The sequence below is a fragment of the Schistocerca piceifrons genome, chromosome 7, assembly GCF_021461385.2.
Source record: "Schistocerca piceifrons isolate TAMUIC-IGC-003096 chromosome 7, iqSchPice1.1, whole genome shotgun sequence".
NCBI lineage: Eukaryota > Metazoa > Arthropoda > Insecta > Orthoptera > Acrididae > Schistocerca > Schistocerca piceifrons.
In genome coordinates this window covers 556,008,146-556,024,203 of record NC_060144.1, presented here as the reverse complement: position 1 = coordinate 556,024,203, position 16,058 = coordinate 556,008,146, and the positions used below count along the sequence as shown (strand labels likewise).

The 16,058-nt window shown below is 43.1% G+C and overlaps 1 protein-coding gene across 3 annotated transcripts in view; it reads right to left on the bottom strand.

Annotated features, from left to right (window-relative positions):
- The window catches only part of LOC124709117 (myotubularin-related protein 8), a 412,763-nt gene that overhangs the window by 285,531 nt on the left and 111,174 nt on the right, over nt 1–16,058 (bottom strand). Inside the window, exon 1 of one of the 3 annotated variants that reach the window (XM_047240773.1) lies at nt 4,597–4,617. The exons of the other annotated variants lie outside the window; for them this stretch is intronic. Coding sequence (XP_047096729.1) covers nt 4,597–4,599 — 3 coding nt within the window. The 5' untranslated portion in view covers nt 4,600–4,617. Of the gene's footprint in view, nt 1–4,596; nt 4,618–16,058 lie in introns of those variants that run through there. 3 annotated transcript variants of the gene reach the window in all.

Genomic DNA, 16,058 nt, shown 5'->3' with positions numbered 1-16,058 from the left:
TGCCACCTTTAGAATTTGAAAGAGAGTATTCCAGTCAACATTGTCAAAAGCTTTCTCTAAGTCTACCAATGCTAGAAATGTAGGTTTGCCTTTCCTTAATCTATCTTCTAAGATAAGTCGTAAGGTCAGTATTGCCTCACGTGTTCCAACATTTCTTCGGAATCCAAACTGATCTTCCCCGAGGTCGGTTTCTACCAGTTTTTCCAATCGTCTGTAAAGAATCATGTTAGTATTTTGCAGCCATGGCTTATTAAACTGACAGTTCGTTATTTTCATATCTGTCAACACCTGCTATCTTTGGGATTGGAATTATTATATTCCTCTTGAAGTCTGAGTGTATTTCGCCTGTCTCATACATCTTGCTCACCAGATGGTAGAGTTTTGTTAGGCCTGGCTCTCCCAGGGCTGTCAGTAGTTCTAATGGAATGTTGTCTACTTCAGGGGCCTTGTTTCGGTATCCGACTATGAATCGTCTTGTGTAACTACATCGCTGTAACAAGAATATCACAGTATTGATGGTTACGGGGCGTAGTATCATGGACAATGAAACTGTCGATGCTCTCTTAAAAAGTGTCTCATCCACAAAGGAACGAAGATGTACGAACATGCACCTCCTGCAAGACGTGCGGCAGCAGATCAGAACCTGTGGAACATTAAGTGGTGCCTATCGTACTACAGGGGTGAAGACATTACGCAGCTACACTACCAAGCATCCCAGCGCGACCTTGGTATGTAGAGCAGACAGTTTCTTGTCACCATGTTCCGCCTCCGCTTGAACCACGGGCGTTTCCGACTGCACAGGCAACTGACTGACTCATCCTTCTGTAATTGTGGCGCGGAGGAGGACACCGACCCTATTATTTTCGGCTTAACTGCGATACCAAACGACAATGGAATTGTTGCAGTGCTTGGTGCCTCGTGGACGACAGCTTACTATCAGAGTGAAGACACTAATCGCAGCTCATTATGTGTTACTGTATAGACATGTATTTAACTTTCTGAACTTATAATTTAGTTATGTATATAACCAACGTAAACATTTTATGATAGTCCTGGCTGTATATTTGTAACATACGAGTATCGGATGCTGGGTGAATGGATCTGTCTGAATGCCTCAATCAAATAAAAAAAAGAACAACATAATAATCAAACAGCGGACACGCGTAAATAAGTCGCGTAAGCTTTGCGAATTCGGCTTCTCTGGCCAAGCTGTTGCCACTGATAGTGGCCGTAAGTCGAACTGACAATGAAAGCTCCAGATCTTTATGCTGCTACAGCTGTTCCCCAGGTAAGTTTACACTTAAGCTGCTCTGGTATCTGACGGATAAATCTGTGTTTAACTCGTCGTCGCTAAAATGTCTTTCGAGAGCGAGCAAACACTAAGTTTGGGGACGGAAACCAACCATGTCCTTTCCCAAAGAAACCATCCCATCAATCTAGGGAAACCACGGAAACTTAAATGTGGGTGGCTGTGTGAAGACTGTAACTCTGGTACTCCCAAATTTGAGACCAATGGCTGTAACATTGTTCGGTTCTACAACTACATTTACATATATTTTGCATAAGTAACCCTGAGTTGTGACTGGCGGAGGGTACCTTGCGTACCACTGTTGCTTTCCCTTTTACCATTCCAGTCGCGACTGCTGCGCGGGGAGATCACTCCGTGATGCACAACACCCCTCCTGTAACGTGTTACGAGATGAATAAATCCGTGATGCTTCTGCACTTACAAAATGAATCTGCGACGAATTGGGCCTCCTCTACTTCCTCTATAAATACTGTCTGGTACGAGTCCGAGACTAACGAGCAACATTCGTTTGGGCAATTTCCCGCTATCGACGTTGAAAATTCGATATAGTAACACTTAAAAAGATGAGTTACATCTACAGTTACACTTCACAAACACAGCGTGCGATGAACGACAGACAGTGAACTATCTACTACTTATTCCATTCGCGGAGTGTGCATGGAGGTGTACATTCGAGGACACATTCTTCATGGTTTGTCTGGAAATGTGAGCATCGTAGTAGGTATTCCTGAGACGGAAAATATCTACCTAGTACCGTCTCCGAACTGGTGAACATGACAGTGTGAGGATTCACATTGGCTAAAACCCTTGACGAACTAAAAATGGTTCAAATGGCTCTGAGCACTATGGGACTCAACTTCTGAGGTCATTAGTCCCCTAGAACTTAGAACTAGTTAAACCTAACTAACCTAAGGGCATCACAAACACCCATGCCCGAGGCAGGATTCGAACCTGCGACCGTAGCAGTCTTGCGGTTCCAGACTGCAGCGCCTTTAACCGCATGGCCACTTCGGCCGGCCCTTGAACTACACAGTTCTTCTGGGACGCTCATCGAACTCCAGTGACAGATGCTGCAGGAGCTGAGTTGAGAATCATGGAAAATTTTATTCATAAAATTCTGAGATCGTGGGTTGCATGATGAGTAAGTAAACATGTTTCCTCGTCATGTGAAATCTTTGTGTAAGAAAGGAGGAGGAAAATGTCATACGGGGCCTCATCGATATTCCTTCTTTTCGCTTACCATTAGCGATTGGAAGCAGGGGGGAGTGCAGGAAGATAATGGCATCAGAATCTCCCTCCGTCACACACGGGTTGGGTTATGCTAGGTGTTTGGGGAAGAGACCAAACAGCGAGATCATCGGTCTCATCGGATTTGGGAAGGACGGGGAAGGAAGTCGGCTGTGCCCTTTCAAAGGAACTACTCCTGGAATGCATGAACACACGAAGTACAGTCCACCACGTTTATTGTCAGTGTCGACACGTTGCGAGCGACTTCACGCCTAATCAGCAGTGAGCTCACTATGACTGAAGATATCTTATTTTTTCCAACATGACGACGACGACCAGGTATCTAGAATGAATAAAGAGAAGGATACTTCCATTCTGATAAACCTATGTAACAAGATGATTCCTGTGGCATCGTTGTCGCTGAGACTGACTGTGTGAAAAACCATTAACAAAGACCTGTATCGTATTACAGTACTGTTCTACTCTCTTGATACGAGGTGTCGAAAAAGACAGGGAAACTTAGGTAAAGTTACTTACTTATAAAAGGTGCGGAAAGCTGCTTCCACTGTGCCGTTTACGTAATTGAATACGATGAACCATGTTCTTAAAAACATGTAACGTTTTTTCGAGCAACTGCAGCAAGACATAATTCAATCCCTTTTTGCATTTCGAGATTAGTGTAAGGGCGAGTTTTATAAGCAGCATTCTTAAAACATCCCCAGAAGAAAAAAAATCAGGTATGGCAAATCAGTTCACCGAGGGGGCCACAATCCCGTCGAAAACACTTGTCCATGAACACACTGATCCAAGATGAGCCATTGTGGTGCTACCTGTATGAGCCTCAGCTTTATTCTGCTGAAAGCAAATTTACGAGTAGTGTAGCTGGTTTTCAGATATACTGTTTACAAATTATTGCACCATATGTATGCAGCGCTCACTGTTCACTGTGCCACGAGAGAATGCGACACGATACACCAAAAACGCACTTTCTGGGCGTATTGAGGAGATTTTTGTAGCTCAAATGGATTTTCCAATAGGGTACATGCATGAATCCCGTTCTTTCACAAATCGATCAAGATGGAATGTGTCTCATAAGTTCTAAACAAATGATTGATAGCTTCCTTCTCCGTGGGATCCATAGAATACCTTTAATGTGATGTAACGTAGTGCGACACCCGGCGCTACAGGCGATACGAGGCGCAGTAAGGAAATTACGCAATTTCCATTTTGAAATATGAAGAAACCGCTGAACAGTTGATTAATCCACAATCTTTTATTGTGTACACGATCAGTTTCGGAACACTTAACGTTCCATCATCTGATGTAAAAAATAAAAGGACCAAATCATCTGACGTCATCCTCACTCCAATGTTGACGCAGAAGCAAAGGTTCCGTGTCAAAAGGACGAAAGAGAGAAAAAATTCCATAACATCCGTTCCCCCGTGCTGCGTGACTGGGAACACAAGCAGGAAAGCTATGTAATAGTAAGTACGAGTACTAGCCTTGAGTGAGTATGACATAGTTTTTCTGTTCGTGTTCCGGTAGCGCAGCACGGAGGAATGGTTGTTATGGAATTTTTGTCCCTTTTGCTCACACTGGAGTGAGGATGACGTCAGATGATTAGGTACTTTTATTTTTTACCCCTGATGATGGAACTTTAAGTGTTGCGAAACCTGACGTGTACACAATAACAGATTGTAGTCTTAGCAACTGTTCTGCGGTTTCTTTCATTTTTCAAAATGGCCTTGTACAGTTGTTGCTTCCCCCTAAGAAGGATTCTTTGTATACAGTTTCCGTTATCTTCAGGTAACAACACATCAACGACACAAAATCTGTACGCATGCGTCTTGAAATACTTGCACAGTTCCCAACGTAACGAGCAGATGCTTAGATATACTTTTCACGGACTTCAATGGACTCAAACAATATGCAGGTTGCACGTTTGTCAACGTCACTGGTATTAGCACTTTGTGTCGACCACTTTTGGCTACATCTGCTTTATTCCCTGTCTCCTGGAACGTACAGCCACTTGACGGCGGAATTACTTTGTGTATTCTTACCATTCTTTTCTATGAAGACATTCAGTCTCGGCATAACTGGCACATCTAATGTAGTGGGTAGCAAGGAATACCTTCTGCTGCAGTGTGTAACCCATTTCTTCCTTAATTAAATATGGATCATACCTGCAACAAACAAAACAAAAAACAAAATCATTCATTAGGCTGAGCCACTTTGTGAACACCCTGTATATTATGCTACAGTTGTAAAATCAGTTTACCCGCCACCATACGACAAGGAGACTAAAGCAGTCTTAGTGACACACTGACATTTAAAATTTTACTGTGTTATCGTATCTATCCGAACTACTACTTTCCACATAAACCTGCAAAAATTACACATATTACCATGAATTGTTTCATACTGCCCATAATTTCAAAGTTTCTTGCTTTATGCGTCACGCAGAGATTACGTGGAACGCATCCGTAGCAGACTGAACGCTATCAATAAACTGATTCTGTACTAAAACACCTTACTCAGAGCTCCAATTGTTGCGGTTTCGTACCTCAGAACCAAAGGTGTCGAAACTCCACTTGGATGTAGAGAGTTTCATTTATAAGAACAGCGATCCGTGGGTTATTCCACTGTCAATAGGCAGAATTAGTTTTAGTTTGTTCGGTCAACCGGGAAAGGCAGCTAGTCATTTGTTTCGCGACGCGTAAACACCTTCCCAGAAGTAGAAGTGAAAAGGAGTGTATTTCCCACTCGACTAAATTTATAATATTAAGATAGAACGCAATACCAATCAACTTTTTACGCGTCTGCAGCAGACTTTTGCATAGTGTTCACTGTCTAAAGGAGCAGTTTGCCGCTGGTTTAATGAGTTCAGTGGCGTTTCTTCGTCGTCCCTCGGGTTCTTCGTCATCTAGTGACTACAGCATACTATAAGACATGTAAAATTGAGTTATAAAACGCCCACATGTCGATGCGAGGCCATTCTGAATTGTCTGGGCAATGGTCACTCAAACGCGCGGAGGACCACTATGGACCATCCCGCGTTTTTCGAAAAACCGGAGACTTTTTTACATTGATCCTGCCTGGCGTATTTGCACTGCTTGTAAACCCGTAGTGATTGCTTGCATTCTAAGTGAAGCTATTACGTTCTAAAACTATTTTGCAAAATAAAATTAATTAGTTCCCTGCATGGTGATTTTCATTCCCCTGTACATTTCATTTTTTTACAATATGCACCGTCTGGAAACAAAACTACGGTTTACCCTGATTTGCTCCAACACGCAAAGCACATCGCTAAGAAATTCATTTAGGATTCTGTCTTTGGGAAACAAAACTACACCTCTTTACTCTTCAGAAGTGGACGACAGTAACGAACACACCAAATTTGCTCATTAGTTCATACTTCTGCCGCAATAATCATAATGTGACGTTCCTTAACACGAATCTGCACTAAGTTAAAGTGTCTCGTCTCCGAAACCGTCGCTAATATTAATTATTATTTACCAAATATTAATCCATCCTCATGCATAAGCTGATAAAATTATAAGCCACACTTCTGCTGATTAAGCCAACAGTATTTTATTGTTATAATAATTGAAGGTGACGCAGACTGGTCGTTCATTAACAGGACCATTAGGTGCTACGTTGTATGGAGTGATTTGTGTTCTAATTACACCATTATAGCCACCGTCACTCGTTAAGATCCCAACGTTGTCCTGATGAGAGTAACAATTATTCTCTGATCATCACTCAAGTGCTATGCAGGATTGTAAATGTGTATGGAAGTGCAGAATAACACTTTGGTGATGAAAATGAATCCAAAGAGCTAGTGGAATCCTACAATTTAGATTGTACGCTTACGATACAGGGAAAAAAAAGTGTTTCTTGCATCGGCCGTTTTACACGCCTAAACGATCAAAATTATGCCAAACTACAAATTTAATATTGTATTATCGACGAGTTCAGACTTTTTATATATGTAACGGTTAACCTATGATGTATTCTCTCAGGGGAAACGTAAAAATACTTGGCCATATCTTGATACCGCATCAATAACTGCACACTATATCATGCGTTAAGTATGGAGAAATGTCTATCACCTACATTTATGTCATTTGTTAAGAGGCGCTAGCTCAGACGAGCGTGGTTGGTAGTGAATTTGCAGTGGTCCATGATAAAAGTAGAATATCGCTTCACTGTTACGAGTAAGATACCGCGGTGGTTGCACTCTGGACAAGCATTCGGGAATAGCTGGGTTCAAATACCCATAAGGCATCAAGATTTGGGTTTTCCCGAACTCGGGAAAGAGACGATTAGAGTTCAATATCCTGTCGACAACAGGTCGTTAGATTGGGAAGCAATTCGGCAGTGTTCCATTCAAATTAAGGTAAGTGTAAAGAGAGGAAAATGTTCCAGAAAGTTACGATCAGTTAGACGACTTAGTGAGGACCACATCTGACGAAGAAACATCCCTAGGGGCTGGAGAAATATGAACATCTATTCACTTAAGAGATTTTCGCTGCGGAGACAATTAAAACAGGCGAACAACTGATGTCTACCATATCTGTCTTCTGAAGAGGAATGTTTTACAATCTAACAGCACATGGAACATAGCGACCATAAAGCATGGCAACTCTTGGAAACCCATAGCCATTACCAGACTAGACCTTCGGCTGACGTGACCACCGGAACCTTTGATTATACATCGCATAATCTGTTGCTAAATTACAAATCCAAAATAAGACCTGAAAGGATGAAGCTGGAAAGAAACACCGAAGAAAATTACTATCTTGTTTACCTTTTCAGTTTAGAGGAACTACAGGCAACCCAGCAACTCGCAAAGAACAAAAAAGCTGCAACCTAGATGATCTACGAGTATAAGAAATAAAAATATTCGGACCAAGCATTAGAAATTCAATGTTAAATCTAACAACTGGGCATCCATGTTATAATTATCCAATTCGTTTAAAGCCTTGCTGAAACCTTGAAACGATCAGACCACAAGAAATTTCGACTGTCATATGTACAAAATATTGGATAGAAAGGTCTTGAACCTAATATCGGGACATGTAGCCGGACCCTCATTATACAGGCAGTATTTCGCCCACGAAAATCGTGTTTCAGTGACACAATCTCACTCAGCGCATACGGAACGGGTAAGAAAGAGGAAAAATTCCACGTGTGGCGTTCGTTGATCTAACAGTGGCGTATGGCACAGTCAGCCATAGAAACTTGTGAAGGTTTATACCATCACCAAGGACTACCGCGAAATGTTGTTCATCCAATGTCTACTACAGAATAAACGATCCTTCGTCACCCTAAAAAACACGAAAAGTCGAAGGAGGATCCAAAAGAACGGTCTTCCTCAGAGCAAAGTGCTGATCTCACTGCTCTACAAAATCCACACCAATGACCAACTTGTCTGAGTACATATAAGAGTTTTCATTTATGCCAATTACACATCGTTGCAACTAGGGGAAGTATGTTTGAGAAGGTGGAAGTTATTTAGCTATGGCTCTCTAAAACATGGAAAACTACCATGACAATAACCATCGAACACTTAATCCAGTCAGAACACACTTCTGTGCGCTTCACCTGTTCTTCAAAAACAAACAGCCGACACTGTAGCATGACGGGTGCACAAATAATGGAAGTCTAATGAATGTCGACATTTATATGGTTTGCTCGTTCACTCGACTTCTTTTGACTGCTATTTGTTACCTCGGAGAACCAGTTCATTACGCTCGCTCAAACAAGTCTTGGGAAAAAAAAAGTTCTCGAATAAAATCACTTATAGAATTGTTTTCTACTATTCTGAAATGTCGACCTAATGTTTGGAAGCTCTGTCCGACTGAATCAATTCAGAATGGGGAAACCTGGGAAGAAAAGGTTAATCATCTTATTGCGTGTCTTACACAAGAAAACAAAGAAGTGCAAATCATTTAGTGACGGGAAAGAGCTAAAAAAAAAAAAAAAAAAAAAAAAAAAAAAAGATTGAATTCCCGTTGAAAATGGCTACATTCGAGCGACTGTCGCAACGTGTAATACGAGAGACGTAGTCGCGAGTTGAAAATGAATATACGGTACAGAGGAACACACACTTCCTGACGTCGTGCAAGACCTTCCTCCACGTACGAATGCGTGAGCAGACTTCGAGCCCCTATTCGTTACGCGCTTAGTGATTCGGTAATGACGTAAGGCGGATTAAATCCTAGACTTGCGCGCGACGTGATCCGCTCTAGTCTGCTCGCTAGAGTGCGGTGAGCAGCGTCGAAGCCAGGAAACCTGTGACGCGGGTTTTCTGGTCCGTTGGAGCGCTGAGTCACCGCCACCCCGCCCCCCCACTGCTTGGGCGTGGTCACAGTCCACTGCACGAGTGGGCTCTCGTTTCACACGGTGACGGGAGGAACCCAACCTCCGGCAGGTGTGCAGCTCCACTGCGCACGCGACACAGCAGCAAGTTTCACCTATACTTGCGGAATTTTGATCGTAAAAACAGCAGCGAAAACACACAGTTCAAAAAGGGTTTTGCGCCAATCTCGTAACGTGAAGTGTTAGTGAGCTCCCTCTTTTTCTTAAAAAAAATAAAATAAAAATAAAAAATCGGTATACCAAGCTCAGTAGCACAGTGGTTAGCACAGAGGACTCGGTTTCGGGAGGATGACAGCTCAAACCGACGTCCGGCCATCCAGATTCACATTTTCCATGATCTCCCTAAATCGTTTAACCCAAACGCCGGGATGGTTCCTTCGAAATGGTACGGCCCCTTTCCTTCCCCATCCTTCCCTAATCCGAGTTTGTGCTCCGTTTCTAATGACCTCGTTGTCGACGGGACGTTAAACACTAATCTACATTATTCCGGGATTTATTCAGCTTTCAAATTTATACTGACTTTTTGATCACCCGGTAAGTAAGCCTTTATCACTCCTTTGACCACGGAAAATCGCTACGTACTTTGAACTAAAGTAATGGGGGCAAAAGGAATGTGCATCCCCAGAGAAACTTTGTAGCGCACGCAGAGATGGCTATTTCAACCCACATGCCAAGTAACGCCTTCGCACAGTCAATTCGGCCTAACCATACATAGTTCACAGTACGGACCTTCGCACCGTGGTGCGCGAAGAAACTAGACATGGAAACTGTTCTCCGACGAAAAGGCTGTTTCCAGAAAGAACTTTCACTCTGCTACGGGTTGTGCACCCATTTGTCACTTTCCGTCAGATTAAAAACGTGTGCCGGATGACGTTCGCAAGTAAATGCTCTACCGAATGAGCTACCGAAGCACGACTCTCGACCCGCGCTCGCAGCTCCACTTCCGTCTGTAGCAATTTCCTTTCGTCCAGAAGTGCTAGTTGGTTGGTTGGTTTGTTTAAAAGAGGGGGGAAAGGGACCAAACTACGAGGTGATCGGTCCCTTGTTCCTAATAAAACAATGCCACAACTGTGAGAATAAAACAGACGACACATATAACACAAAACAGAAAGAAAGGAAAGACCACAAGAACGAAGGAAAGGCAACGAACACTAAAGGGAACAAAAGGGCAAGAAAACAACAGAGAGATGCAAGAGACAGTTAGAAGAGAGTACAACAAGGAAGCAGATTACAGTGGCTGGCCGACCACGAAAATAAAAAGGAAAAGCCAGCCACCCTGCAACACATTAGAACCTTCGCCCTAAAAGCACTAGGGTGGAGGCCACAGAGGGACGAAGGACATGCGCTAAAACTCAGATCGAATGAAAAAATCCCCCCTCACGGATTACAAGTAAAATCAAATCAGTCGATGAGGCGTTGTCTGCTAAAATCAATGATAACGAGTCCGGCAACCGAATATCAAGTCGCAGGGCAGCCAAAGAAGGACACAGCAGAAGAATATGGGCCACTGTCAACCGGAAGCCACACCGACACTGAAGTGGGTCTTCACGGCGCAGGAAGTAGCCGTGTGTCCCCAAAGCATGGCCTGCAGAGAACCACAGAGTCCCTGCGAGAGGCCCTCATCGAGGACTTCCACACATTCGTGGTCCCCTTAATGGTTCGCAGTTTGTTGTGCGTACTGAGATTTTGCCATTCCGTCTCCTAAAGCTGAAAAACCTTGCGGCGTAATAACGAACGCAGGTCAGTTGCGGGGATACCCATCTCCAGAAGTGGTTTCCGTGTAGCCTGTCTGGCAAGCAAGTTCATTTCCTGGGATTTCAGAAGTGCTAGTACGACAAAATATGCAGGAGAACTTCTGTGAGGTTTCGGAGGTATGAGATAATGGCGTGAGAGAAGATGTGACGGTGGGTCGTGAGTAGCTCAGCCGGTAGAATACTCGCCCACGAAAGACAAATGTTCCAGTTTCGAGAGCCGGTCCGCCATAAAGTTTGTCTGTCAGCAAGTTTAGATGCATGATATGTACGCTACTTGATGAGTGTGGATACCGCGAGGCATCAATGCATGTTACAGGCATGCTGACCCACTTGTTCAGTAAGGTGGATGGTCAGTCATGTTCTGGTCTAGAATCATGTACTGAAGTCGGACGCCTCTCATCGCTATCAAGTGTAATCCGAGCCCAGTAATTTATCAGGACAGGATCCGTAACACACTGTCCAGTCCTGGAGCCGACATTTCAGCGACGGGTTCGTTTTCCAAGACGACAACGCACGAGCACACTGCGCCCTGCTTGTGAACATCTCACTCCACAAGACAAGAATCGACCAAATGTGATAGAGTACGCTATCTGTTGAGTTCGACTGAGCGTGACTGGGGCCAGTTAGAAATTGCCGTGTTTCGTCGAAGGAACCCTCATCACACGTTGCACGAGCTCACGAGTATCGTTGTCGGAGAATGGGACAGGCTTTGTGGACAGCCTTCCAAGGGGAATCCAAGCACTTCCAATGCAGACAATAGAGCAACAATGTACTGGTTCTTGACCGCCACAAATTTTGAGGTCACAAATGTACAACGATGTGCACTTGCGAACAGATTGCCTTGGTATTTTGTTTTTATTTTAAAGTAAATTCACTTCATTTATTTTTAATTTCAGTTCCTGGTCTTCTTGAATCTGAATTCAGACACGATAGCAGGCATGATGTAAGACTTACTTTGTTCAATTCCTGTAAAACAGAATTAATTAACTGTGTGTATTTTCAGGCTGCCACAAGATTTTTCCGAATTCTATGGTCTGTACCAATCGTTACTGCTGCAGCACGATGGTAATTTGTTACGTAAATAAGTAAAGATCACAACAGTTTACTACACACTATATCAGCAAAATTATCCAGATACCCTTTGAAATGTGGAATCGACCACTAGATGTCACGAGAGACGGACCCGCCATATAAAAGGTGGCGGGAGTTCTGTGTTGTCAGAAGAGAAACAGCAACAGCAGAATGAATCGATCAGGAGAGCTCAGCGACTACGAACGTGGACTAGGCTTTGGATGTCACCACCTGGGTAACAAGTCCATCAGGGACATTTCAACCGTTCTGAAGTTACCCAAGTCGATTGCTGGTGGTATCACTGTGAATTTGAAACGCTAAGGAACAACCACGGCTCTCGTACTGATGGACACAGACTGTCGAGCATAGCGGACAGCTGAAAATCGCATGAATTCAGCTGATGGACTCACTCGTTAGCTCCTAAGTGCTTTCAGTAGCCCAGCTAGCACAAAGAGTGTGCGTGGGGTATTAAAAAGATGTGGGGTATTAAAAAGATGTGGCAGTCCGATGGACGGGTGTGACTCTGACTAATGCCTGGAGGAAGCTACCGTCCGTCATGTATATTGCCCACGGTGAACGTCGTGTTCGGTATCGGTGTGTTCTTTGTTGTTACGGTGCTGTCCCATCATTGCGTGGAAGGATATGAAGGCATTTTACAGCACTCTGTACTGAATATAACAGACCACAGTACAGGGATTTTTTCACGTACTTCTGTGAAGAAGCAAACTGTACCTGTGTATTTTACTGAGTAGACTAGAATTTACTATCTCGTTCTAAGGTTTTCTTTTCGTAAACTTTAGTCCATATCTTTGTGTGCAGCGAATTTCTTGGGTAGTGTAGACTGAAGGTAGAGTAGGAGGCGAATTTCGATTGCACCAAGTCATTTCTTGGGTTAGTGTTACATTACTTGTGATACAGACAAAAACTTGTTGAAGATGGATAGGAACTGCACCTGTTGTGTACAGACGCAGGGCAAAACTAGCCACTAACCGTAAACACCAGGGAGCTGTGTTGCTCATGGTCCACAGACTTCAGATTGCTGCCCTAGGATGCGGTAGTGGTGGGGCACCCGAGACGAATGCTTGGGCGCCTCCTGACACCATGAGAGTAAAATTAGAGAGATTCGAACCCACACAGAGGCTTACCAGCAATCTTTCTTTCCCCGAGCCATATGCGACTCGAAAAGTAAAAAGGGGAAAAAAGTAGCCTCCGACACACTACATAAGATGCCTTGCGAAGTATAGATGTAGATATAGATGACTTATTGTATCAGCATGACAAAGCACACGGTGATAAAGCAGAATCTGTGAGGCAACGGTTGGTGGGCAATAACACTGCTGAAATGGACTGACCTGCCAAGAGTTACGACCTGAAACCAGTGGAACATCTTTGGAAAAAGTTAGAATATCGACTTCACTCCAGACCCCAGCATCCAACATCACTGTACACTCTAGTTTCGGCTCATCAGGAAGAATGTGCTTCCATTCTTCCATAGCCATTCAGACATCACTGAAAGTGTCCTTCAAACTGTCGTAAAGGCGAGCGGTGGACACACATCGTATCAACATCCTCTAATAGATGTCCGGACACTTTTGAGCAGGTAGTGTAATTAACATGGCGTACATGTTATGAAAGGCACAAAACTTCGTGTAAATAGGCGACTACGTTTTGAGAATTCTTATTACTCTGAGCAGAGAGGTGTATTTTCAAATTAGGGAGTAAAATCGTTTACAGAACTCAATTTCTTGTGTTTACAGTGATAAATTGAACACAATCCCAGGTATAGACGAGTTGATAATGTCAGAGAAACCTAAAGTGGATGAATTTAAACACGTTGTAATTTCTTTTTCTGTCTGTTTTGCACGTCTATCATATTATGACGATAGACTTTTGGCATTTAATCAAGAACCAGTACTCGTGTCGTTGGCCCACATACATATTTTTGTTTCTGTTCTTTTCACACTGAAACATTAAATCCGTCGCAGTTCCATATCCAATACAATTACGTTGGAGTTTCTCCTCTATTATTGCTATTAAAATACTTTTCTTAGTTTACAAGTCCCACCAAACCATTCACACAACTATTACTTTAGCAACGCTTTCACTGTTTCTTCTGTGCTTATTTAATTGGATACGGGAAAGCAAGACCAATGCCTAATGGTTAGTTCGAAAGAAAGAAAGAAAGAAAGGCACTCCACAATACCGCACAAGTAATAAGATTTTTTTATCGCGTCAGTCCTCTATTGAACACTGCGCTACCTGTTCTACAACTCCTTCACGACAACCAACGAGTCAAGTCGACGGAGAATTCAGGCTAACACTGCCCGTAAGCACTACACGTATTTTAGCCGTTCTCATCCGTTTGTTCGTAATAGGCAGTTGACAATCCAAAGATCTTGTTATGGTGTGGTGTGGTCCTTCTGGACGGATCTGTGCCTACTCTTTTTACCACTCTTTCTGTGACCATTGAACTGCAATCAACTGTCTGTGCGACCTGTGGGTGTGATGCCCTCATATCCATTATGTCAATGCTGCGACCGTTTTCAGAGTTCGAAAGATGGCGACAAGCTACATGTTCACCTCCTCTTTCGGCACGCTATGTTGTGATCTCAACCCGAAAAGTTCCAGTACAGTTAGACACACCCAGTAGCTACAACGCATTCACACGACTCATATGTGAGAATGCCTTTTTCCTGTACTGATGATAAGCTTGTGTAAGGCTGAAATTTTAATACATATATCCTATAAGCATGGAAATTAGTTTGGTCAAGGTCTTCACGGTGCACCATTTTGCGCTTCCGCAGTGCATTAACTTTAATTTCAAAGTGAATATTATGAAAGCACTGCAGGAAGTATTTGGTTGCTGGATACGTTTGTAGCTATGATTTTATGGCTTCATTTATGTATTGTCATTTTTTATTTGTAGTTTACTGTTCCTACGTGAGTTTACATATTGTCATTTGGAGACATTAAGTGGAGCTGTGGACGACAGAAAATGGAGTGCCAGGTGGAAAATCTGTACACTTCCGACATATTATTCTGTCCGACTTCGACAGAGGGGTGACAGCAGCGGAGGCAGCCAGAAACATTTGGGCCATGTGTGGGGATTTTCCCACTGGACAGGGAACGACAAGAAAATGGTTTTCTCGTTTTAAGGAGGATCGTTTTGACATCAGTGACTCCCCACGTTCAGGAAGACGTTAGTTATTTGACGAAGCTCGTTTAAACGCATTAATCAACAATGATCCATGTCAAGTGTACTCGAGAAGTAGCAAACGTGATGAATTGTGATCATTTCACCAACGCGGACATTTGCAAGGCGAAGGGGAGGTACCGCATGATCTAAGCCAAAAATCACAATAACCAGTGGGTGGCCATATATACTTCTCTGCTCCTTCGTCATCAATTGGCTCGTGAACAACACTGAGCACTCCTATCTTTTACCATTACTTGTGATGAGAAATCGTGTTTTTTTCTAACATAAACATGAGCCTAAACAAAACAGCAACTCCACGTAAAAAGATTTGCGCGCATCCACAAACGATAATGCCACGCATCTGGTGGAGCAGTGACGGTGTGGTGTACTACGAATTGTTTCCCTTGGGTGTAAACAATCAGCTTTGTTGCTATTTATTATTAACAACTGAGACGTCTTGCAGACGCAATCTTAGAACAAGAACCAGAAAGGCTGCGTGAAGGCGATGCTACTCCACGATAAAGCCCAACCGTGTTGTTGTACACTGACAAGACACACTATGTAGTTGTTGGGTTGGGACGTAATTTCGGACACATCTTATTCACCTGATCTTGCGCCTTCAGATTTTCTACTTTTCTGCTCTCTATCGGAAAACGTTCAAGGAATTTCTTTTCCAGCTGAAAATGAGTTCCGAACAAGGGCCGTCGAGTTCTTCGCCTCAAACCTAGCTGATTTCTACACTCGTGGAATCGAAAAGTTGTCCCAGTGTTGGCAGACGATTGTAAATAGTGAAGGAGAATGTATTATTGATGACTAAAGTTAGTTGTGTTTATTAAACTTATGGAAAACGCTACTAACTTATCCACCAATCCAATATATGAAATCGAAAATGTCTTCATACGGAGAAGCCAAGCGGTTAGCTTGCACTTGCAGCTGGGGTACTGGGGAAGTGCGGCTTATAGTCTCCGTCCAGCCATCCAGATCTGTGTTTTCCGTGGTATAGAAGATGAACATCAACAAAGGTTAAGTTAAGCAAAGGTGAGGGGATTAAATTAGGAAGTTAAAGTAGTAGATGAGTTTTTTTCATTTGGCCATATAAGTAAGTTACGATGGTAGA